Source organism: Pristiophorus japonicus, unplaced genomic scaffold (assembly GCF_044704955.1).
Source record: "Pristiophorus japonicus isolate sPriJap1 unplaced genomic scaffold, sPriJap1.hap1 HAP1_SCAFFOLD_773, whole genome shotgun sequence".
In the NCBI taxonomy this organism is placed as follows: domain Eukaryota; kingdom Metazoa; phylum Chordata; class Chondrichthyes; family Pristiophoridae; genus Pristiophorus; species Pristiophorus japonicus.
Window position 1 is genome coordinate 96,233 of NW_027254690.1, and position 26,465 is coordinate 122,697.

The 26,465-nt window shown below is 48.2% G+C and overlaps 1 protein-coding gene across 2 annotated transcripts in view; it reads left to right on the top strand.

Moving 5' to 3' along the window:
• xrra1 (X-ray radiation resistance associated 1) overlaps nucleotides 1-26,465 on the top strand; it is a 142,992-nt gene that overhangs the window by 33,902 nt on the left and 82,625 nt on the right. For both annotated transcript variants that reach the window (XM_070874312.1, XM_070874313.1), the window contains 6 exons: nucleotides 4,342-4,517; nucleotides 14,382-14,453; nucleotides 16,988-17,060; nucleotides 21,111-21,208; nucleotides 22,744-22,889; nucleotides 23,794-23,898. In XM_070874312.1, coding sequence (XP_070730413.1) covers nucleotides 4,342-4,517; nucleotides 14,382-14,453; nucleotides 16,988-17,060; nucleotides 21,111-21,208; nucleotides 22,744-22,889; nucleotides 23,794-23,898 — 670 coding nt within the window. The remainder of the gene's footprint in view (nucleotides 1-4,341; nucleotides 4,518-14,381; nucleotides 14,454-16,987; nucleotides 17,061-21,110; nucleotides 21,209-22,743; nucleotides 22,890-23,793; nucleotides 23,899-26,465) is intronic.

Genomic DNA, 26,465 nt, shown 5'->3' on the forward strand with positions numbered 1-26,465 from the left:
GGTATATTTGGACTTTCAGAAGGCTTTCGACAAGGTCCCACACAAGAGATTAATGTGCAAAGTTAAAGCACATGGGATTGGGGTTAGTGTGCTGACATGGATTGAGAACTGGTTGTCAGACAGGAAGCAAAGAGTAGGAGTAAATGAGTACTTTTCAGAATGGCAGGCAGTGACTGGTGGGGTACCGCAAGGTTCTGTGCTGGGGCCCCAGCTGTTTACATTGTACATTAATGATTTAGACGAGGGGATTAAATGTAGTATCTCCAAATTTGCGGATGACACTAAGTTGGGTGGCAGTGTGAGCTGCGAGGAGGATGCTATGAGGCTGCAGAGTGACTTGGATAGGTTAGGTGAGTGGGCAAATGCATGGCAGATGAAGTATAATGTGGATAAATGTGAGGTTATCCACTTTGGTGGTAAAAACAGAGAGACAGACTATTATCTGAATGGTGACAGATTAGGAAAAGGGGAGGTGCAACGAGACCTGGGTGTCATGGTACATCAGTCATTGAAGGTTGGCATGCAGGTACAGCAGGCGGTTAAGAAAGCAAATGACATGTTGGCCTTCATAGCGAGGGGATGTGAGTACAGGGGCAGGGAGGTTTTGCTACATTTGTACAGGGCCTTGGTGAGGCCACACCTGGAGTATTGTGTACAGTTTTGGTCTCCTAACTTGAGGAAGGACATTCTTGCTATTGAGGGAGTGCAGCGAAGGTTCACCAGACTGATTCCCGGGATGGCGGGACTGACATATCAAGAAAAACTGGATCAACTGGGCTTGTATTCACTGGAGTTCAGAAGAATGAGAGGGGACCTCATAGAAACATTTAAAATTCAGACGGGTTTAGACAGGTTAGATGCAGGAAGAATGTTCCCAATGTTGGCGAAGTCCAGAACCAGGGGTCATAGTCTAAGGATAAGGGGTAAGCCATTTAGGACTGAGATGAGGAGAAACTTCTTCACCCAGAGAGTGGTGAACCTGTGGAATTCTCTACCACAGAAAGTTGTTGAGGCCAATTCACTAAATATATTCAAAAAGGAGTTAGATATAGTCTTTACTACTAGGGGAATCAAGGGGTATGGCGAGAAAGCAGGAATGGGGTACTGAGGTTGCATGTTCAGCCATGAACTCATTGAATGGCAGTGCAGGCTTGAAGGGCCGAATGGCCTACTCCTGCACCTATTTTCTATGTTTCTATGTTTCTATGTCAGTCCTGCCATCCCGGGAATCAGTCTGCACTGACTCTTTCGAAGAGCAATCCAATTAGTCCCACTTCCCCGATCTATCCCCATATCCCTGCAATATTTTCTCCTTCATGTATCTATCCAATTCCCTTTGAAGGCTACTATTGAATCTGTTCCCACCGCCCTATCAGGCAGCGCATTCCAAATACTAACCACTCGTTGTGTAAACATTTTTTTCCTCGTGTCGCCTCTGGTTCTTTTGCCATCTCTATTAAATCTCCCCTTCTCTTTCTAGAAACCAAAAATGTAACAGTCAGTATGGATTTGAAAAGGGAAGGTCTTGCTGACCAACATCATTGAATTCTTTGAAGAGATAACAGAGAGAGAGTAGGCAAGGATAATCCAGTAGGTGTAATTGATCTAGATTTCCAAAACTTCGTTAAGGTACCACATAATAGACTAATGTATAAGGTCAGAGATTGCAGAGTCAGGGGACAACTGGCAGAATGGAGACCTCGCTGGCTTCAAGGCAGAAAGCAGAGAGTAGGGGTAAAGGGTAGCTATTCACAGTGGCATAATATGGAAAGTAGGGTTTGACAAGGATCAGTGCTGGGACCAATGTTGTTCACAATTAAGGATATAGACTTTGGAATCAAAAACACAATTTCTAATCTGCTCCGCCATTCAATAAGATCATAGGTGAACTTTTACATCAATTCCACTTTTCCACCCTAGCCCCATATCGCTTGATTTCCTTCCTATGCAAAAATCAAAGATCTCAGTCTTGAATATACTCATCGACTGAACATCCACAGCCCTTTGGGGTCGAGAATTCCAATGATTCACAACTCTCTGAGTGAAAAATTTCTCCTCCTCTGAGTCTTAAATGGCCGACCCCTTATCCTGAGACTATAACCTCTATTTCCAGGCTCTCCAGCCGGGGGAAACAGCCTCTCAGCATCTATCCTGTCAATCCCTCTAAGAACTTTTTTACATTTCAATTAGATCACCTCTCATTCTTATAAACTCCAGAGAGTATAGGCCCCATCTACTCAATCTCAGTCAGCCGTGGTTCAGTGGGTAGCACTCTCACCTCTGAATCAGAAGGTTGTGGGTTCAAGTCCCAGTCCAGGAACTTGAGCACAAAAATCTAGGCTGACACTCCCAGTGCAGTGCTGAGGGAGCGCTTCACTGTCAGAGGTGCCGTCTTTTGAATGAGACATTAAACTGAAGCCCCCGTCTGCTCTCTCAAGTGGACGTAAAAGATCCCACGGCACTATTTCGAAGAAGAGCAGGGGAGTTCTTCCCGGTGTCCTGGGGCCAATATTTATCCCTCAATCAACATCACTAAACAAATTATCAGGTCATTATCACATTGCTGTTTGTGGGAGCTTGCTGTGCACAAATTGGCTGCCACAATTCCCACATTACAACAGTGACTACACTCTAAATAGTACTTCATTGGCTGTAAAGCGCTTTGAGACAGACAGGGTGTCTGTACAGCAAACAGAGTCTCGGTACGACAGACAGGGTGTCTGTACAGCAGACAGGGTGTCTGTACAACGGACAGGGTCTCTATACAACAGACAGGGTGTCTGTATGACAGACAGGATGTCTGTACAGCAGACATTGTGTCTGTGTTACTGACAGGGTCTCTGTACAGCAGACAGGGTGTCTGTACAGCAACAGGGTCTCTGTACAGCAGACAGGGTGTCTGTGTTACTGACAGGGTCTCTGTACAGCAGACATGGTGTCTGTGTTACTGACAGGGTCTCTATACAGCAGACAGGGTGTCTGTACAGCAGACAGGGTCTCTGTACAGCAGACAGGGCGTCTGTACGACAGACAGGGTCTCTGTACAGCAGACAGAGTCTCTATACAGCAGACAGGGTGTCTGTATGATAGACAGGGTCTCTGTACAGCAGACAGGATGTCTGTACGACTGACAGGGTCTCTGTACAGCAGACAGGGTGTCTGTATGACAGACAAGGTGTCTGTACAGCAGACAGAGTCTCTATACAGCAGACAGGGTGTCTGTACGACTGACAGGGTCTCTATACAGCAGACAGGGTCTCTGTACAGCAGACAGGGTGTCTGTACGACTGACAGGGTCTCTGTACAGCAGACAGGGTGTCTGTACGACTGACAGGGTCTCTATACAGCAGACAGGGGTCTCTGTACAGCAGACAGGGTGTCTGTACGACAGACAGGGTCTCTATACAGCAGACAGGGTGTCTGTATGACTGACAGGGTCTCTATACGGCAGACAGGGTGTCTGTACTGCAGACAGGGTCTCTATACAGCAGACAGGGTCTCTGTACAGCAGACAGGATCTCTGTACAGCAGACAGGATCTCTGTACAGCAGACAGGGTGTCTGTACAGCAGACAGGATCTCTGTACAGCAGACAGGGTGTCTGTACAGCAGACAGGGTCTCTCTCTGTACGGCAGACAGGGTGTCTGTACGACAGACAGGGTCTCTGTACAGCAGACAGGGTGTCTGTACGACAGACAGGGTGTCTGTACAGCAGACAGGGTGTCTGTACGACAGACAGGGTCTCTGTACAGCAGACAAGAGTCTAGTTACTCATAAACAGAGTCACGAAATGCATGACCGACACTACACCAAACTGAGTCTCTCGATTACAGCAGCATTATCTCTCCAGCAGTCTGCAGTGAGTGGAGGATAGGTACATTGGGGTCGAGACAGAGTAGATGGAGAGAAACTGTTCCCATTAGTGAAAGGGTTGAGAACCAGAGGACACAGATTTAAGGTAATTGGCAAAAGAACCAAAGGAAACGAGGAAACACTTTTTTACGCAGCGAGTGGTTAGGATCTGGAATGCACTGTCTGAGAGGGTGGGGGAGGCAGACTCAATCATGGCTTTTAAAAGGGAATTGGATAAGTACATGAAGAAAAAAAAAATTGCAGGGCAACGGGGAAAGGGTGGGGGAGGGGGACTGGCTGAGGTGCTCTTGCAGAGAGCCGGCATGGGCTCGACGGGCCGAATGGCCTCCTTCTGTGCTGTAACCGTTCTATGATTCTATGAAAATACAAATGATGTTGCGTAAAATCAATCTCAGTTACTTCCAGCAGCGACTGATGGGGGAACTGCCCCATCCTCTCTTTGTTTCTCTGTGTGTGGTTTGTTTACAGGTGCTGGCCACTGGGTGAAGGCTCAGAAAGACACGAAGCACAAGGCTTTCCAGGCTGTCCTCTGCTCGAAGTCCAGTCCCAGCTGCCGTCCGCAGACAAGCGTAGAGACCAAGGCCCAAAGCTACGATGTGCCTCCTACACCCGACAAGAAGCAAGTGCTGGATGGGAATTTCTTGGTGAGTGTGAGTAATCTATCCGGCCCTCGTGATTTTTCTGCCCAGTTTTGCTCACAGCAGTGATTGATCTTCAACTCCTGGATTCGCCAGGGAATTCCGAGAAACTCCAACGCAATCCTGGATGGTCGGCAAACCGAGGCTCCTCGCTCTTTGAAATATTTTCAGCCGAGTTTGTTCCTCAGGCAGAGCAGGTTCCTGAGTGACCAATAGCGAATGAATCACCCAGAAAGGGATATTGTCACTTGGCTCGTGCAGTGGAAAGCCAAGAAAGACTTGTATTGACCATCGGAAGCGCTTGACATAAAAATGAAGTACTTTTTTGGAGTGCGGTCACTGTTGTAATGCAGGAAACACAGCAGCAATTTGTACACAGCAAGATCCCACAAACAGCAATGTGATAATGACCAGATAATCAGTTTTTGTGAATGTTGGTCAGGACACCGGGGATAACTCCCCTGCTCTTCTTCGAACAAGTGGCCGTGAGGTCTTTTACATCTTTGAGAGGTCAGACGGTGCCTTAGTTTAATGTTTAACTTGAAAGACGGCACCTCCAACAGTGCAGCGCTCCCTCAGTTCTGCCCCGTCCGGCCGTGCAACACTCCCTCAGTACTGCTCCACCGTCAGTGCGGCGCTCCCTCAGTACTGCCCCTCCGACAGCGCAGCAATCCCTCAGTACTGCCCCTCCGTCAGTGCGGCGCTCCCTCAGTACTGCCCCTCCGATAGTGCAGCAATCCCTCACTACTGCCCCCTCGACAGTGCGGCGCTCCCTCAGTACTGCCCCTCCGACAGTGCGGCGCTCCCTCACGACTGCCCCCCCCCCCCCAACAGTGCAGCACTCCCTCAGTACTGCACTGGAGTGTCAGCCTGGATTATGGGGCTCAAGTCTCTGGAGTGGGACTTGAACCCACAACCTTCTGACCCAGAGGTGAGAGTGCTGCTCACTGAGCCATGGCTAACACCACAAAATCAGACATGGGGGCAAAGAGGATGTTTGACTGACAGTTAGGAATCAACCATTCGGGTAATGTTGACGTGGGAAGGAGGGGCGCCGCAGTTATTACCATGTTTTCCGCCCAATGGCAGGAGTGTGGGGGCGGGGTGGTTGGAGGCCATGTGATGACACCACCAGAAATATCTCCAACCAGAGTTTGCAACCTGTTTCAGTAATTTAGGTTCGGGCATCAGTGCAGGTTATTCTGTCCTAAATGGGAGGTCCTGTGGAGTGCTCTGCCCCTCCAACCTGAATCCCCACTTGTAATGTATTTGCTTCATGGGTTCTTTGCTTAAGAATTCATAGCAACACATTGCTATTGAGAACTGGTTGGTTTATTAGCAAAGGTTTAACAATCACACGACACATTACCAGTTCATCCACCAGGCTCACAACCACCTGCCCCATCATGGATCCCCCGAACCCAACTGGCCGCGGTTTTATTGAGTCTTGTGACCATCACGTGACTGGCTAAGCCACTCCCAACTCAACAGCTCAACAAACCTGTGAGCATACTCGCGAGATGCGTACATTACACCACTCCCAACAAACAACGCTCAGTGCTCGCCTCACACATTTACCCTTGGAAGCAGTTCAAGGTGAATGAGAAAGTCGTGCCGAGGGGACCGCCTTTAGCCTCCCCTGTTGGCTCAGCCTGTTAAAGCATTGACTGGCTGAACCACACAGGGTGATAAGCCCCCAAACTCACTCAGAAAGGTCCAAACAAAGACTGCTCAGGGAAATAGAAATATCAAACAGTTGTGTAGAGAATGATTTCCCTAGCTTAAGGGTGAAGCACATTATTCAAAATAAGTAGTGCGAGATTTATTCTGTATCCCATGTTGGGAGTGTTTGATGGGACAGTGCATAGGGAGCGTTACTCTGTATCTAACCCCGTGCTGTACCTGCCCTGGGAGTGTGTGATGGGACATTGTAGAGGGAGCTTTACTCTGTATCTAACCCCGTGCTGTACCTGCCCTGGGAGTGTTGATGGGACAGTGTAGAGGGAGCTTTACTATGTATCTAACCTTGTGCTGTATCTGCCCTGGGAGTGTTTGATGGGACAGTGTAGAGGGAGCTTTACTCTGTATCTAACCCCGTGCTGTACCTGCCCTGGGAGTGTGTGATGGGACATTGTAGAGGGAGCTTTACTCTGTATCTAACCCCGTGCTGTACCTGCCCTGGGAGTGTTGATGGGACAGTGTAGAGGGAGCTTTACTATGTATCTAACCTTGTGCTGTATCTGCCCTGGGAGTGTTTGATGGGACAGTGTAGAGGGAGCTTTACTCTGTATCTAACCCCATGCTGTACCTGCCCTGGGAGTGTTTGATGGGACAGTGTAGAGGGAGCTTTACTCTGTATCTAACCCCGTGCTGTACCTGCCCTGGGAGTGTTTGATGGGACAGTGTAGAGGGAGCTTTACTCTGTATCTAACCCCGTGCTGTACCTGCCCTGGGAGTGTTTGATGGGACAGTGTAGAGGGAGCTTTACTCTGTATCTAACCGGTGCTGTACCTGCCCTGGGAGTGTTTGATGGGACAGTGTAGAGGCAGCTTTACTCTGTATCTAACCCCGTGCTGTACCTGCCCTGGGAGTGTTTGATGGGGCAGTTCCAGAGGTTTTAGAGAGAGGGCGGGGCGAGGCCATGAAAGGGATTTAAACACGAGGATGAATATTTTAAAATGGAAGCATTGGGGTTAATGTAGATCAGCAAGAAGAGGGGTGATGGGTGAGTGGGACTTGGTTTGGGAAAGGATGCAGGCAGAAAGTGTTTTGGGTTTCAGCAGCAGGTGGGCAGAGGCAGGGCAGAGACGGGCGAAGTTACGGAGGTGGAAGTAGGCGGTTTTGGTGATGGAGAGAGAGGATAGCGGGTCAGAAGCTTGGCTCAGGGTCAGGTAGGACACTGAGGTCGTGCTAAGTCTGGTTCAGCCTGAGGCAGTGGCCCCCTAAATCGCTCTGCTCCTCCACAGTTCTGAGCTTCTCACCATTTAGAAAATACTCTGATTTTTCTTTATCAAGTCCAACGTGGATGACCTCACATTGAACTCCATCTGCCACTGTTTTGCCCACACACTGTTCCTTTGCAACTTTCTGCTCCCATCTGCACTATGTCCTGTGCCAACTGACATAGTGTCATCATCAAACTATACGGCTCTCTATTGCTTCGTCTAAGTCACCGATAAATATAACGAAAAGTTGCGGGCCCAGTACAGATCCCTGGGGAACACGACAAGTCAATTGGAGTACATACCCATTATCCCTACTCTTTGTTTTCTATCCCCTAACCAATTCCCTATCCTCGGGCTGTGCCAAATGCAATGACTAGGGTGGCGGGGAGATTGGGCTAACCAAACTGGTAGCAATACGGTGGAGGAGGATTTCCATGAGTGTATTAGGGATGGTTTTCTAGACCAATATGTCGACGAACCAACTAGAGGGCTGGCCATCCTAGTCTGGGTGATGTGTAATGAGAAAGGACTAATAAGCAATCTTGTTGTGCAGGGCCCCTTGGGGAAGAGTGACCATAATATGGTAGAAATTCTTTATTAAGATGGAGAGTGACACAGTTAATTCAGAGACTAGGGTCCTGAACTTAAGAAAAGGTAACTTCGATGGTATGAGACGTGAATTGGCTAGAATAGACTGGCGAATGATACTTAAAGGGTTGACGGTGGATAGGCAACAGCAAACATTTATAGATCTCTTCCCCAAGGGGCCTCGCACATCCCTAATACACGCCAGGAAATCCTCCTCCACCGTATTGCTACCAGTTTGGTTAGCGCAATCTCTCTGCCACCCTAGTCTTAGCCATGGATGAACTTCAACAATTGTACATCCCTGTCCGGAGTAAAAATAAAACGGGGAAGGTGGCTCAACCTTGGCTAACAAGGGAAATTAAGGATAATGTTAAATCCAAGGAAGAAGCATATAAATTGGCCAGAAAAAGCAGCAAACCTGAGGACTGGGAGAAATTTAGAATTCAGCAGAGGAGGACAAAGGGTTTAATTAGGAGGAGGAAAATAGAGTATGAGAGGAAGCTTGCAGGGAACATAAAAACTGACTGCAAAAGCTTCTAAAAATATGTGAAGAGAAAACTATTAGTGAAGACAAATGTAGATCCCTTGCAGTCAGATTCAGGTGAATTTATAATGGGGAACAAAGAAATGGCAGACCAGTTGAACAAATACTTTGGTTCTGTCTTCACGAAGGAAGACATAAATAACCTTCTGGAAATACTAGGGGACCGAGACTCTAGTGAGAAGGAGGAACTGAAGAAATCCTTATTGGATGGGAAATTGTGTTAGGGAAATTGATGGGATTGAAGGCCGATAAATCCCCGGGGCCTGATAGTCTGCATCCCAGAGTACTTAAGGAAGTGGCCCTAGAAATAGTGGATGCATTGGTGATCATTCTATCGACTCTGGATCAGGGTAGCTAATGTAACACCACTTTTTAAAAAAGGAGTGAGAGAGAAAACGGGTAATTATAGACCAGTTAGCCTGACATCAGTAGTGGGGAAAATGTTGGAATCAATTATTAAAGATGAAAGCAGCGCATTTGGAAAGCAGTGACAGGATCGGTCCAAGTCAGCATGTACTTATGAAAGGGAAATCATGCTTGACAAATTTTCTAGAATTTTTTGAAGATGTAACTAGTAGAGTGGACAAAGGAGAACCAGTGGATGTGGTGCATTTGGACTTTCAAAAGGCTTTTGACTAGGTCCCACACAAGAGATTGGTGTGCAAAATTAAAGCACATGGTATTGGGAGTAATGTACTGATGTGGATAGAGAACTGGTTGGCAGACAGGAAGCAGAGTGTCGGGATAAATGGGTGCTTTTCAGAATGGCAGGCAGTGACTAGTGGAGTGCTGCAGGACGCAGTGCTGGGACCCCAGCTCTTTACAATATACATCAATAATTTAGATGAAGGAATTGTGTAATATCTCCAAGTTTGCAGATGACACTAAGCTGGTTGGCGGTGTGAGCTGTGAGGAGGATACTAAGAGGCTGCAGGGTGACTTGGACAGGTTAGGTGAGTGGACAAATACATGGCAGATGCAGTATAATGTGGATAAATGTGAGGTTATCCACTTTGGTGGCAAAAACACGAAGGCAGAATATTATCTGAATGGTGGCAGATTAGGAAAAGGGGAGATGCAACGAGTCCTGGGTGTCATGGTACATCAGTCATTGAAAGTTGGCATGCAGGTACAGCAGGCGGTGAAGAAGGCAAATGGTATGTTGGCCTTCATAGCTAGGGGATTTGAGTATAGGAGCAGGGAGATCTTACTGCAGTTGTACAAGGCCTTGGTGAGGCTTCACCTGGAATATTGTGTTCAGTTTTGGTCTCCTAATCTGAGGAAAGACGTTCTTGCTATTGAGGGAGTGCAGCGAAGTTTCACCAAACTGATTCCCGGGACGGCAGGACTGACATATAAGATCCTGTATTCACTGGAGTTTAGAAGGATAGAAACATAGAAACATAGAAAATAGGTGCAGGAGTAGGCCATTCAGCCCTTCTAGCCTGCACCGCCATTCAATGAGGTCATGGCTGAACATGCAACTTCAGTACCCCCTTCCTGCTTTATCGCCATACCACTTGATCCCCCTAGTAGTAAGGACTTCATCTAACTCCCTTTTGAATATATTTAGTGAATTGGCCTCAACTACTTTCTGTGGTAGAGAATTCCACAGGTTCACCACTCTCTGGGTGAAGAGGTTTCTCCTCATCTCGGTCCTAAATGGCTTACCCCTTATCCTTAGACTGTGACCCCTGGTTCTGGACTTCCTCAACATTGGGAACATTCTTCCTGCATCTAACCTGTCTAAACTGTCAGAATTATAAACGTTTCTATGAGGTCCCCTCTCATTTTTCTGAACTCCAGTGAATACAAGCCCAGTTGATCCAGTCTTTCTTGATAGGTCAGTCCCACCATCCCGGTGCATTTGCCCACTCACCTAACCTATCCAAGTCACTCTGCAGCCTCATAGCATCCTCCTCGCAGCTCACACTGCCACCCAACTTAGTGTCATCCGCAAATTTGGAGATACTACATTTAATCCCCTCATCTAAATCATTAATGTACAATGTAAACAGCTGGGGCCCCAGCACAGAACCTTGCGGTACCCCACTAGTTACTGCCTGCCATTCTGAAAAGTACCCATTTACTCCTACTCTTTGCTTCCTGTCTGACAACCAGTTCTCAATCCACGTCAGCACACTACCCCCAATCCCATGTGCTTTAACTTTGCACATTAATCTCTTGTGTGGGACCTTGTTGAAAGCCTTCTGAAAGTCCAAATATACCACATCAACTGGTTCTCCCTTGTCCACTCTACTGGAAACATCCTCAAAAAATTCCAGAAGATTTGTCAAGCATGATTTCCCTTTCACAAATCCATGCTGACTTGGACCTATCATGTCACCTCTTTCCAAATGCGCTGCTATGACATCCTTAATAATTGGTTCCATCATTTTACCGACTACTGATGTCAGGCTGACCGGTCTATAATTCCCTGTTTTCTCTCTCCCTCCTTTTTTAAAAAGTGGGGTTACATTGGCTACCCTCCACTCCATAGGAACTGATCCAGAGTCTATGGAATGTTGGAAAATGACTGTCAATGCATCCGCTATTTCCAAGGCCACCTCCTTAAGTACTCTGGGATGCAGTCCATCAGGCCCTGGGGATTTATCGGCCTTCAATCCCATCAATTTCCCCAACACAATTTCCCGACTAATACGGATTTCCCTCAGTTCCTCCTTCTTACTAGACCCTCTGACCACTTTTATATCCGGAAGGTTGATTGTGTCCTCCTTAGTGAATACCGAACCAAAGTACTTGTTCAATTGGTCTGCCATTTCTTTGTTCTACGTTATGACTTCCCCTGATTCTGACTGCAGGGGACCTACGTTTGTCTTTACTAAGCTTTTTCTCTTTACATATCTATAGAAACTTTTGCAATCCGCCTTAATGTTCCCTGCAAGCTTTTTCTCGTACTCCATTTTCCCTGCCCTAATCAAACCCTTTGTCCTCCTCTGCTGAGTTCTAAATTTCTCCCAGTCCCCGGGTTCACTGCTATTTCTGGCCAATTTGTATGCCACTTTCTTGGCTTTAATACTATCCCTGATTTCCCTTGATAGCCACGGTTGAGCCACCTTCCCTTTTTTATTTTTACGCCAGACAGGAATGTACAATTGTTATAGTTCATCCATGCGGTCTCTAAATGTCTGCATTGCCCATCCACAGTCAACCCCTTAAGTATCATTCGGCAATCTATCCTAGCCAATTCACGCCTCATACCTTCAAAGTTACCCTTCTTTAAGTTCTGGACCATGATCTCTGAATTAACTGTTTCATTCTCCATCCTAATGTAGAATTCCACCATATTATGGTCACTCTTCCCCAAGGGGCCGCGCACAATGAGATTGCTAATTAATCCTCTCTCATTACACAACACCCAGTCTAAGATGGCCTCCCCCCTAGTTGGTTCCTCGACATATTGGTCTAGAAAACCATCCCTTATGCACTCCAGGAAATCCTCCTCCACCGTATTGCTTCCAGTTTGGCTAGCCCAATCTATGTGCATATTAAAGTCACCCATTATAACTGCTGCACCTTTATTGCATGCACCCCTAATTTCCTGTTTGATGCCCTCCCCAACATCACTACTACTGTTTGGAGGTCTGTACACAACTCCCACTAACGTTTTTTGCCCTTTGGTGTTCTGCAGCTCTACCCATATAGATTCCACATCATCCAAGTTAATGTCTTTCCTAACTATTGCATTAATCTCCTCTTTAACCAGCAATGCTACCCCATCTCCTTTTCCTTTTATTCTATCCTTCCTGAATGTTGAATACCCCTGGATGTTGAGTTCCCAGCCCTGATCATCCTGGAGCCACGTCTCCGTAATCTTAATCACATCATATTTGTTTACATCTATTTGCACAGTTAATTCATCCACCTTATTGCGGATACTCCTTGCATTAAGACACAAAGCCTTCAGGCTTGTTTTTTTAACACCCTTTCTCCTTTTAGAATTTTGCTGTACAGTGGCCCTTTTTGTTCTTTGCCTTGGGTTTCTCTGCCCTCCACTTTTCCTCATCTCCTTTCTGTCTTTTGCTTTTGCCTCCTTTTTGTTTCCCTCTGTCTCCCTGCATTGGTTCCCATCCCCCTGCCATATTAGTTTAACTCCTCCCCAACAGCACTAGCAAACACTCCCCCTAGGACATTGGTTCCGGTCCTGCCCAGGTGCAGACCGTCCGGTTTGTACTGGTCCCACCTCCCCCAGAACCGGTTCCAATGCCCCAGGAATTTGAATCCCTCCCTGCTGCACCACTGATCAAGCCACGTATTCATCTGCGCTATCCTGCGATTCCTACTCTGACTAGCACGTGGCACTGGTAGCAATCCCGAGATTACTACTTTTGAGGTCCTACTTTTTAATTTAGCTCCTAGCTCCTTAAATTCGTTTCGTAGGACCTCATCCCTCTTTTTACCTAGGATGAGAGGGGATCTCATCGAAACATATACAATTCTGATGGGACTGGACAGGTTAGATGCAGGAAGAATGTTCCCAATGTTGGGGAACTCCCGAACCAGGGGTCACAGTCTAAGGATAAAGGGTAAACCATTTAGGACTGAGATGAGGAGAAACTTCTTCACTCAGAGAGTTATTAACCTGTGGAATTCTCTACTGCAGAGAGTTGTTGATGCCAGTTCATTGGATATATTCAAGAGGGAGTTAGATATGGCCCTTACGGCTAAAGGGATCAAGGGATATGGAGAGAAAGCAGGAATGGGGTACTGAGGTGAATGATCAGCCATGATCTTATTGAATGGTGGTGCAGGCTCGAAGGGCCGAATGGACTACTCCTGCACCTATTTTCCAACTTTCTATGAGATGTCGGTAATAGAGTGTCCCCAAAAGTAGCAAGCGAGCGAATTCGGGAGGGTAAAGGCGCTGATCCTGATACCCTGCCCCAGGTGTCCCCACAAGTTATAGGCCAGCGACCTCAAGAGGGTGAAGGCACTGATCCTGATACCCTGCCCCAGCTCTATCCCACGCTGCAGGCACCCGATGGCACTATTCGCCACGGACCTGGAAACGAAAGCGGCGCCAATATGCGCAGTCAGCCGCCGTTGCTCACCACCCGGGTGGAGACGGCCCAGCCCCCAGACCCAGTTGCTACCTCGGCCATGTCCAGGAGTGAAAGGTCAGAACCAACGAGTTCCCCAAACGGGACCTGGAACAGCCCCCCAACACCGTTAGAGAGCAGGCAGAAGATTGTGCAGTCCTCAAAGGAGGACAGAGAGGCCACACACATCTGTGGCTCTGCCCACTACTAGGCAACAGCAAAGACCCTGAGTCTTGGCGAGGTGAGCGAACCAAGCCCACCCCGCTAGCAGGGGTGAAGGAATGGTAAGAGTTCTTAGAGGGATGTGATCGGGGCCCAGGAGTGGCGTGAGTTCGGGGCCCAGAAGAGGCGAGGGCCCCGGGGCAGCACGGGCCAGCCCATACTGCAATATGTGTGCGCAATAGGTCTGTGCAGCAGAGCTGGTCTCCAGTTGTCTTGGTTAACCCTTGCCACTGGACCAAGACCAAGCTCTGTCAAGCCCGTGTGGTGGCTGGTGTGCAACGGCCACCACACGTTAAAAAAATCCACGCACAGGCATCTTCCAGCCTTCAACATATAGTTCGGGATCCGGAATATTAGATCCTTCATCGAAACACCAGTGAACTCATCCCTTTTCGGCGTGGATGCAAGTCATCCTCATTTCGAGGGACCGCCTATGATGATGATGATGATGATGATGGAACCTGCCAGGATCAACCCCAGTTTCTCTCACCTTCTCTGTTGTTCTTTACAGATGCAGCTGCACTGCGTGGATAATCAATCCGATCTGTGCGTTGTGAATATTAGTGATCAGGATCTCGATTCCGTACGTATAACGTTAACATCACAAGTGTGTGCTTGCATGTAGGGGATACAATCATAGTTTGATAGAGTACAGAAGGAGGCCCACCCAATTAGTCCCAGTCCCCTGCATTTTCCCCATGTCCCTGTAATTTTTATCCCGTCAAGTAATTATCCAATTCTCTTTTAAATGTTACTATTGAATATGCTTCCACCATCCTACCAGATCACAACAACTCGCCGTCTAAAAAATATATCCTCACGTCGCTTTTGAGTCTTTGACCAATCACCTTAAATCTGTGTCCTTTGGTTACTGACTTCTGCCACAGTTTCTTCCGACTTACCCTATTCTATTAAAACCGTTCATGATTTTGAACACCTCTTTCCTCACTGCTCTAAGAAGAACAACCCCAGCTTCTCCAGTCTCTCCACGTAACTGAAGGGATGCCTTATTAAAAGCAATGGAGTGTGGTTTATATCATACCACAAGGTTGACCAGATGGTCACTGTAATGTATTTGCTTCGTGGGTTCTTTGCTTAAGAAGTTGTAGCAACACATTGCTATTAAGAACTAGTTGGTTTATTAGCAAAAGGTTTAACAATCACACTACACATTACCAGTTCATCTACCAGGCTCACAACCAACCCAACTGGCCGGGGTTTTATTGAGTCTTGTGATCATCACGTGACTGGCTAAGCCACTCAAACCTCAACAGCTCTATCAGCCTGTGAGCATACTTCTGTACACCGTTCTATACACTGTCCATGGATCTGAGGCATACACGATGTATAGAAGGCACCTCAAGTCGCTGGAGATATATCACCAACGATGTCTCCGCAAGATCCTGCAAATCCCTTGGGAGGACAGGCGCACCAATATCAGTGTCCTCGTCCAGACTAACATCTCCAGTATTGAAGCACTGACCACACTCGATCAGCTTCGCTGGGCAGGCCACATAGTTCGCATGCCAGATACAAGACTCCCTAAGCAAATACTTTATGCGGAGCTCCTTCACGGTAAACGAGCCAAAGGTGGGCAGCGGAAATGTTACAAGGACACCCTCAAAGCCTCCCTGGTAAAGTGTGAAATCACCACTGACACCTGGGAGACCCTGGCCGAAGACCGCCCGAGGTGGAGAAAGTGCATTTGGGAGGGCACTGAGCTCTTCGTTTCTCAACGCAAAGAGCATGACGAGGCCAAGCGCAGGCAGCGGAAGGAACATGTGGCAAACCAGCCCCACTGACCCCTTCCATCGACGAATGTCTGTCCCACCTGTAACAGGGTCTGTGGCTCTCGTATTGGACTGTTCAGCCATCAGAGAACTCACTTTGGGAGTGGAAGCAAGTCTCAGGTACTCAGATACTCGCAGGTGCATACATTATAGTTACGGTCATGATAGCTCCTGGTCAGAGTACTAGTCATCGAATCGGTTATCCCTTTCTCCTGCCAGCTTCCAATCGCTCTCCTCCTCCTGATCTGGGGCCCTTAACTCTTCTACTGCTGTCACATGGTGCGGGGCTCAGTGAGATCCCACAACTTCCTCACTTCGGCCCTTAACTTTTGCTATACTGTTACAGGTGCAGGACTTGCTATAAGTTCCCACAGAAAGAAAAGAAAAAACTTGTATTTCTACAGCACCTTTCATGACCACCGGAGGTCCCAAATCGCTTTACAGGCGATGAAGCACTTTTTGAAGTGTAGTCACTGTTGTAATGTGGGAAACACGGCAGCCAATTTGCGCACAGCAAGCTCCCACACACAGCAATGTGATAATGACCGGATAATCTGTTTTAGGTGTTGGTTGAGGGATAAATGTTGGCCAGGACTCCCCTGCTCTTCTTCAAAATAGTGTTGTGGATCTTTTACGCCCACCTGAGAGGGCAGGCGGTGCCTCGGTTTAACGTCTCATCCAAAAGACGGCACCTCTGACAATGCAGCACTCCCTCAGTACTACACAGCGCCCTGATGTCGGTCCCGCAACTCTTGCACTGTGTGAGGCACCGACCTTTGTAACTGCTCGATGTTTATAGCCTTCTAATGGTGAAACTCAATCATTAACAAACTTCTGACATAGCCAGATCTTTGCACTGTTATCAGTGAGGAAACAAGCAGATCATCGTGATGTACAACAAACCTCCCTTAAAAATGGAAACCATTTAAAAAAATTCATTCACAGGATGCGGGCGTCGCTGGCAAGGCTGGCATTTATTGCCCATCCCTAATTGCCCCTTGAGAAAGTGGTGGTGAGCCGCCTTCTTGAACCGCTGCAGTCCGTGTGGTGAAGGTGCTCCCACAGTGCTGTTAGGGAGGGAGTTCCAGGATTGTGAGCCAGCGACGATGAAGGAACGGCCGATTATATTTCCAAGTCAGGATGGTGTGTGACTGGGAGGGGAACGTGGAGGTGGTGGTGTTCCCATGCGCCTGCTGCCCTTGTCCTTCTAGGCGGTAGAGGTCGTGGGTTTGGGAGGTGCTGCCGAAGAAGCCTTATAATAAATCCACATTGTTTTAAACTATATTTTTGTAAGCATTTTTTGTTCTCTCCACTCTGTGTTCTTCAGGTTATTGAAGAAGATTTTAAGTTGTTTGACAGTGTGGCTTATATACATGCGGCAGCGAACCATTTACCTTTTGGTAAGAATCAATTAATTAAAATTAAAATGGTTTTCTTAGCAGCCCTGGGCAAGGGAGGGAAAGATCACCCCTAGGCCCTGCTCCTGTTAGCTATACAGTGACTACTGCTGCAAAATGTACGTGTGCGTGAGAGCAGAACCGGGCATGGCAGTGAGGCCCCCCCCACAGGTGAACAGTCAGCCAACACTCGAGTGAAGGATGGCCGCTGCAGTGAGGTACTGGAGAGCTGTCACTACCCGTGAGGCTGTACCTCTGCTCCAACCCTCCGAGATCTCTGCATTCCTCCAATTCTGGTTTCTGAACCTCTGTCTGCGGGAGAACAACAAGTTGTATTGATATAGAGCCTTTGACGCAGTAAAACGTACCAAGGTGCATTACAGGAATTCCAGAGCTTGGGGCCCAGGTAGCTGAAGGCACGGCCACCAATGGTGGGGCAATGGAAATCGGGGATTTGCAAGAGGCCAGAATTGGACGAGCGCAGAGATCTCGAAGGGTTGTAGGGCTGGGAGGAGGTTACAGAGATAGGGAGGGGCGAGGCCACGGAGGGACTTGAACACAAGGGTGAAGAATTTAACATTTGTGGCTTTGCCGGACCGGGAGACAATGTAGGTCAGCGTGCCCAGGGGTAATGGATGAGCAGGACTCGGTGCGAGTTCGGACATGGGTAGCAGAGCTTTAGATGAGGCGATATTTATGGAGGGTGGAGCATGGGAGGTTGGCCAGGAGAGCGTTGGAATAGTCGAGTCTTGAGGTAACAAAAGCATTGATGAGGGTGTGGAAATATCAGAAAGAATTCACGATTAATAAGAATTTAGCTCAGGCTTGAGGTTAAACCTGTAGACTCAGAGTCTCTTGCACTGTAAACAGCAGGCACTGACCTCAGGGTGAAGGATAAAAGCTGCAGAATAGTAAAGCCAAATTCAAAGGAGTCACCATGTGTAAGAGATAGTGTTTGAATAATGGATATCAGTTAACAGGGTCCCTATAAACGCTAGTGAACGAACAAAAGGTCAGTTGCAGGAATAACAGATGTGACCAAATGGGAGGGGAAGTTTACCTTAGCAGAAACACACTGTAGGAACAGCAGGGGGTGGGAAGGGATGAAGAAAGACCGAACTGATCAAGATATGGATGGGGCACACACCAGTAACGAAGGCACCGACATTAGTAATAACTCATGGAGGCAAGACAGGGTTATGATAACAGAAGGATCTATATGTACAAAGTTGAAATGTCAGCAGAATCTGTCGAAGCCGACACGTGTTTAACTGAGAGAAGAAAGGGTATAACTAGAGACAAGGTTTGGAGGAAGTTAGCGAGAACCTAGCAGCAACACTCGACAGCAGGAACCTGGGGTTGAATCCCCAAGCTGAAGTCAGACGGAGACTGATCACCTCGGACCGAATTGGGTAATATCTATATAGGTTGTGAGTCCCATATTCTGTAGTACCCAATGAGCAGTGTTTGTTAAAGCATTTATTAAAGATAAGTTGGCTTGTGAATCTAGTGTCATAGTCTTTTGTTCAGATTAAACATACTGTGGGAACCCGAAAAGGAAAATTGCGAACCTATTTGTTTGATCTTTCGAACATCTAGCGAATTCGACGCAACAAGGGTTTCAGCAGCGGATGGGCTGAGGCAGGGTGGAAATGGGTGGAGAAGAACGGAGGGAGGGCCGGGGCGGTGGTGGGGGGGAACTAAAGTGAACAAAGTGACTTGGACACAAAACAACAACAGCTTGTATTTATATAGCGCCTTTAGCATAGTAAAACATCCCAAGGCGCTTCACAGGAGTATTCGGGGACAAACCATTTGACACCAAGCTACATGAGAAGGAATTCCGGCAGATGATCAAACGCTTGGTCAAAGAGGTAGGCATTAAGGAGGAACAAGAGGTAGAGAGGCGGATAGGTTTAGGCAGAGAGTCCCTGAGCTTGGGGCCTAGGCAACAGAAGGCACGGCCACCGATGCTTGAGCGATTATAATCAGGGATCAGCGCAGATATCTTGGAGGGGTTGTGAGGCTGAAGGAAATTACCGAGATAGGGAGGGGCGAGGCCATGGAGGGATTTGTAAACAAGGATGAGAATTTTGAAATTGAGGCATTGCTTAACCTGGAGCAATGTCGGTCAGCGGGCACAAGGGGTGATAGGTGAGCGGGACTTGGTGTGAGTTAGGCCACGGGGCAGCGAGCACAGGGGGTGATGGGTGAGCGGAACTTGGAACGAGTTAGGACATGGGTTGCCGAGTTTTGGATCACCTCAGGTTTACGTGGGGTAGAATGTGGGAGACCAGCCAGGAGTGTGTTGGAATAGTCAAGTCTAGATCAAGTTACAAAAGTGGATAATGCACATCGATGGCAAGGAATCATTTCTCACCGGCAGCACGTATTGGAAAATCACCAGCGGCGTGTCGTGAATTTCTGATTTTTGCTATCGAGATTCTCTGCCACTGGAACATTTAATCTAAAGTGTCTTCTTCAGTTAAGAGAGAGTTAAGGAAGATCCGGGCCTATTTATTCAGTGAGATGATTGCACCGAGCCACAGTCTGTTATGTGTTGCCAGAACTAAGACTGAGAGGTTATAATTATCAGGAAAGATAGAAAAGAGAAGGATGAGGGCTGAGGGGTGACCTTAAATTTATGAAAGGATTTCGATAGGGTAGATGTAGAGAAGGTGTTCCCACTTGTAGGGGCGACCAGAACTAGGGGCCATCAATATAAGATAGTCACTAATAAATCCATTAGTGAATTCAGGAGAAACTTTTTTATCCAGAGAGTGGTGAAAATGTGGAACTCGCTGCCACATTTTCCCTTGGTTGAGGCGAATAGTATCGATGCATTTAAGAGGAGGCTAGACAAGCATATGAGGGAGAAGGGAATAGAGGGTTATGCTGATAGATTTAGATGGGGAAAGATGGGCGGAGGCTCGAGTGGAATGCATTGCCTGAAAGGGCAATAAAGGTTTAGCATAAACGCCGGCATGGACTGGTTGGGCCAAATGGCCTGTTTCTGTTCCGTATATCTTATGTGTTAGATAAACACAAGCGAGAAAAGAATAGAAGGATATGCTGATGGGGGGGGGGGGGGGGGGGTGGGCGATGAAGAGGGTGGGAGGAGGCTGGTGTGGAGCATAAACACCGGCACGGACCAGATGGGCCGAATGGCCTGTTTCTGTGCGGTAAATTCGATGTCATTCTATGTGATACTCCTCCTCCCCAGCATGGAGATGCCCTAATCTCAGCTGTCGGGAGTAGCCAAGCAGAGGCTTGGGAACTTCCCTACGAGGGAGAGAGAGAAGATCAGACTGGGAGCTATTTACCTTGGGACGTTCTCGCCCTCATCCCAGCTCACGGGTTTAACCACGGGGAGGTTCCAGGGAGGAAAGGGAAAGGATACCTTTTAATCACAGGTTCCAGACCCCCCCCCCTGCCCCCCATTGTGGCACGTGGCCTCTGCCAGAGGTGGTGGCTGGGGCGGGGGCGGGGGGGTGGAACATCAGACAGCGGAGTCACCCCTGGGTGAGCCCAGGTGCCTACTAATGCCAGTGGTAGGGTGCATTGGGTGAAGGTGTCAGACTGGGCACCGGAGAAAAATTGCAGGAAAACAAGAGGGAGACTTTGGTAGAAAGATATTCCCACTGAAAGAAAGAAAGGTAAGAAAAGAGTGTCACCTTGCATAAAGAAACTGTGAGTGCATGTGCCCCCGTGACATGATCACGTGCCCCCGTGACATATTCATGTGCCCCCTGACGTGATCATGTGCCCCCGTGATGTGTTCATGTGCCCTCTGACGTGATCACGTGCCCATGCGACGTGATCATGTGCACCGTGACGTGATCACGTGCCCCTGACGTGATCACGTGCCCCGTGACGTGATCACGTGCCCCCGTGACATGTTCATGTGCCCCGTGACGTGATCACGTGCCCATGCGACATGATCATATTCCCCGTGAGGTGTTCATGTGCCCATGCATATGTGTGCGTGCATATGACGTGTGTGTGTGTGTGTGTGTGTGTGTGTATAATCATTTGCTTCTTTGTTGCTTTCAGAACCGTTTAACCTGTTTCCAGCTATCCGAGAACTGGACCTTACCGTGAATGGAGTGCAGAATCTGTGTCTGACCACTAGAGATTTCCCCCACTTAGAGGTATGGCATTGCGGTTAGGTTTTGTCCCTGGGAAACGCATGACTTGCCCACAAGGTGTGGCAATTGTGAGGGACGAGCTCGATGGACCAGATGGTCTTTACCTGCCCTTCACTGTACGTATGTTGGTACTAAGCGACAGTAAAAGAGCCGACAGATGCACCTCTTGGGCCAAGTGACAGTGGGAATTTTATGGGCTTCTCTTAGTTTGGTAACTAATGTATCAGCCCTCCTGTTCAGGGCAGGAGGTATGGCAGCATGGTGGTTATGTTACTGGACCAATAATCCAGAGGCCTGCACTAATGATCCAGAGGCATGAGTTCAGAATCCCACCACAGCAGCTGGGGGAATTTTAATTCAGTTAATTAAATAAATCTGGAATTGAAAAAAAAAACGCTAGTGACAGTAATGGTGACCATGAAACTATCAGATTGTCGTAAAAGCCCACCTGGTTCACTAATGTCCTTCAGGGAAGGAAATCAGCCGTCCTGGCCTGCTCTGGCCGATATGTGACTCAAGACTCATAATTGCCCTCTGAAATGGCCTAGCAAGCCACGAACCGCTACAACCAGGTCAGCACAGTAGGAGTGCCTTCACGCGGACTGCAACAGTTCACAAGGCGCTCAACACCATCTTCTCAAGGGGCAGTTAGGGATGGATAATAAATGCCGGCCTTGCCAGCGATGTTCACATTCTGTGAACGAATAAAAAAAAAATGCAATGTCCTATTCTATCAATCTCTCTGCTGATTGTCTCATTTTCTGTATCACTTTGTTGTCGGCGAAAGATTCTCCGGATTGTCTGCTATCTTTAGGCTCAGCATGAACAAGCTGAACGGCCTGTTTCTGTGCTGTGTATTCTATGTAATTCTACGCTGGTGTTCTCACGCAGGTTGGGGCCTCCACGCTGCTCCCGGGGCCGCCGCACCTTAATGCAATAGTAATGTAATAGTAGCATTAGCTTGGATGATGTGGAATCGGTATGGGTGGAGCTACGGAATACCAAGGGGCAGAAAACGCTAGTGGGAGTTGTGTACAGACCACCGAACACTAGTAGTAAGGTTGGGGACAGCATCAAACAAGAAATTAGGAACGCATGCAATAAAGGTACAGTAATTATCATGGGTGCAGGAGTAGGCCCAGGAGAGGCGTGAGTTCGGGGCCCAGAAGAGGTGAGGACCCTGGGGCAGCACGGGCCAGCCCACACTACGATATGTGTGCGCACTAGGTCCGTGCAACAGAGCAGGTTTCCAGTCGTTTTGGATAATCCTTGCCACTGGACCAAGACCTAGCTCTGTCAAGCCCGTGTGATGGCTGGGGTGCAACGACCAGCATACGTTAAAAAAATCCACGCATAGGCATCTTCCACCCTTCAACGTGTAGTTCAGGATCCGGAATATTAGGTCCTTCATTGAAATACCTGTAAACTCATCCCTTTTTGGCGTGGAAACAAGTCATCCTCGATACGAGGGACTGCCTACGATGATAATGACGACAACGATGATACGCAATCTTTAAATTTGTGCTGACATGTTTCAGGTCCTGAATCTATCCTACAACAACCTGACTCACCAGGATATTCTGGAACTGGGAATCCTTCCTCAACTCAAAACCCTCCATCTGACCGGCAATGATCTGGACTCGCTTCCCCCAGACCTGACGGTTCCCTTTGATCCCTTGGATTGGTATGTTTCCAAAAGAAGGTTATGGGCAGACTTGATAGATGTGTTCAAAATGATTCGGGGTTTTGATAGAGTAAATAAGGAGAAACAGTGAAGGTTGCCAATGTGGTCTGATCGTAGAATCATAGAAATTTACAGAACGGAACTATCGCTGTGTTTTTTTTTTAAAGCAGAAAGTGCCACCTTGCAGCATGTGCCTCAGGTTGTGTTCCATGTTTAAGGGAAGGGAGGGAGGGACTGTCTGCCTGTGTGTGTGCCCATGGTCCTGGAGATCAGGTGAGCTCCGTGGTCCCCAACAGAGCCGAGCTTGAACCCATGCGGTCTATGAGAGAGATAGAGTCCAGTGCTGAACCAGCCGGGCTGCAGAATACACCTGTTATTATTCTCTCCCATTCCCTCACCTCTCACACACACATACAATCATAGACATTTACAGCGCGGAAAGAGGCCATTCGGCCCATCATGTCCGCGCCGGCCGAAAGAACTACCCAGCCTAATCCCACTTTCCAGCTTTTGGTCCGTAGCTCTGTAGGCTACAGCACTTCAAGTACATATCCAAGTACTTTTTAAATGTGGTGAGGGTTTCTGCCTCTACCACACTTTCAGGCAGTGAGTTCTAGACCCCCACCACGCTCTGGGTGAAACAATTTCCCCTCAAATCCCCTCTAAACCTCCTACCAATTACTTTAAATCTATGTCCCCTGGTTGTTGACCCCTCTGCCAAGGGAAATAGGTCTTTCCTATCCACTCTATCTAGGCCCCTCATAATTTTATACACCTCAATCAGGTCTCTCCTCGGCCTCCTCTGTTCCAAAAAAAATCAAACCCAGCCTATCCAGTCTTTCCTCATAGCTAAAATATGCTGATGTGCTCATTGAGGATTTCTTATTACGGTGTGTGTGCGCAGGTCCGAACAAGCCATGCCGAGGTTTCGTGCACTTGAGGTTCTGATGCTGGATGACAACAGGTTTTCTGACCCCTGTGTGTTTTCAAGCCTGGCCAATCTTCACAGGTAAGGAGCAATGTTGGATAAACTGTTAGTCAACCTCCTTCCTCTGGTTCACAACGACATGCTTCGAGTAAGCACGACACACTTGAGTATATGGAATAGACTTTATTCATATTCAGCATAGGTGATCAATATATACTGTACAAGAGAGTAGAGGGTACGATAGCTGTCATGTATTCAACCAGCATTGTAACCCATGTATAATCTGACCTAAGTTGTACATTGTGAGAACAATGACCACTAGGTGGTGAACTTGTGGGAGACACTCCTAACCTGGACCTTCAGGTATAAAAGGGGAAGCTCCACCCACTTCCATCACTTGAGTGCTAAGGAATAAAGGACAGGTCACAGACTGACCTTCTCTCAAGCATGGGCCGCGTGTGCATCTATACTGTATAGTAAGGACGTATCGATGGCGACGAGAAACTGGGATTTAAACCACGCGAGCATGGCCACTAGCAGAACAGATGAGAGGTACTGTGTTAAGGAATGGTTGGGACAGAGATTCAACATGGTTAAAGCAGCACACAGTTCTCCAGGCAGACAAGGGCAATCGGGCATGCCCCAACATGTAGTCGAACCCAGAGGGAGAGTTCGACAGAGACAATGGCAAGCTGAACGGCAATTCATGCCATTCAAGGGACAATGCGGCCAGTAATGGGGCCATCAACATCTGTTAATGGCGCACTCAAGGACAGTCACAGGGGCAGTCAGGGGCGATCGACTGGCAAGGGACCTTTTGTTTCCAACAACAGCTCATGTTGGAGGCGTGAAGGCACACACTCAGGCGGAGTTTGCAGAGATGAGCAAAATACCTGCAGAAATTGCAGAAATGAACGCTGGGGGAAATCGCTGGAAGCTGAAGTTCAGCGAGTTCATGTGGAGCACGCATACAGTTCATACACCAGGACGCCACCGATAATGATGAAAGTGCTCCTCAATGGCATCCCAGTATCAATGGAGTTAGACACGGGGGCCAGCCAGTCCCTGATGGGTATAAAACAGTTCGAAAAGTTGTGGCCGTCCAAGGCCAGGAGGCCAAAATTATCACCGATTGACGCACAGCTACGGACATATACAAAGTAGATCATTCCGGCCACGGTAGTCGTGACCCACAAAGATTCGGAGAGCAGGTTGCCACTCTGGGTTGCCCCAGGGGATGGTCCCGCACTACTGGGGAGGAGTTGGCTTGCTGTCATGAACTGAAAATGGGGCGATGTCAATGCAATTTCCTCTGTGGAGCGAGTATCATGCTCACAGATCCTGGACAAATTTGACTCATTATTTCAACCCGGCATTAGCACTTTCATGGGGGCCAAGGTAGTGATTCACATAAACCCGGACGCCAGGCCAGTACACCACAAGGCCAGAGCGGTGCCATACGTGATGCGGGAAAAGATAGAAGGCGAATTGGACCGCCTGCTGAGGGAAGGCATCATCTCGCCAGTCGAATTCAGTGACTGGGCGAGCCCGATTGTACCGGTGCTCAAGGCGGATGGGTCGGTCAGGATATGTGGTGATTACAAGGCCACCATCAATCGGGTGTCACTCCAAGACCAGTACCCACTACCGAGAGCGGAGGACCTCTTTGCGATGCTATCCGGTGGCAAACTTTTTTCAAAATTGGACCTGACCTCAGCTTACATGACCCAGGAGCTGGCGAGTGAGTCGAAGAAGCTGACCACCATCACGACACACAAGGGGTTGTTTGAGTACAACAGATGTCCGTTCTGGATTCGCTCAGCCGCCGAGATCTTCCAACGAAATATGGAAAGCCTCCTCAAGTCGATTCCAGGGACGGTGGTTTTTCAGGACGACATCCTCATCACGGGCTACGATACTGAAGAACACCTCCACAACCTGGAGGAGGTGCTACGCAGTCTGGACCGGGTAGGGCTGCGACTGAAAAAGGCGAAGTGCGTCTTCCTAGCTCCAGAGGTAGAATTCCTGGGGATGAGGGTAGCAGCAGACGGGATCAGCCCTACTGCGTCCAAGATGGAAGCGATCCAGTGAGCACCCAGACCCCGTAACACGACGGAGCTGCGTTCATTCCTGGGGCTCCTGAACTATTTTGGTAACTTTCTTCCCAAATTGAGCACGCTGCTAGAGCTGCTACACGTGCTCCTACGCAAAGGTCGCAAATGGGTCAGGAAAGGGCTTTTGATAGAGCACGCAATTTGTTATGTTCCAACAATCTGTTAACGCTATATGACCCATGTAAGAAACTTGTGTTAACGTGCGATGCGTCGTCCTATGGTGTCGGGTGTGTGTTGCAGCATGTCAATGCCAAGGGTCAGTTACAGCCAGTAGCTTATGCCTCCAGAAGTCTGTCCCAGGCAGAAAGGGGCTACGGGATGGTAGAAAAGGAGGCGCTCACATGTGTAAATGCGATAAAGAAAATGCACCAGTACCTGTTTGGCAGGAAATTTGAGCTGGAGACAGATCACAAACTGCTAACGTCCCTTTTGGCCGACAACAAGGCCATAAATGCAAACGCATCGGCCCGCATACAGAGGTGGGCACTCATGTTAGCCGCCTATGACTATACAATTCGGCACAGACCGGGCAGG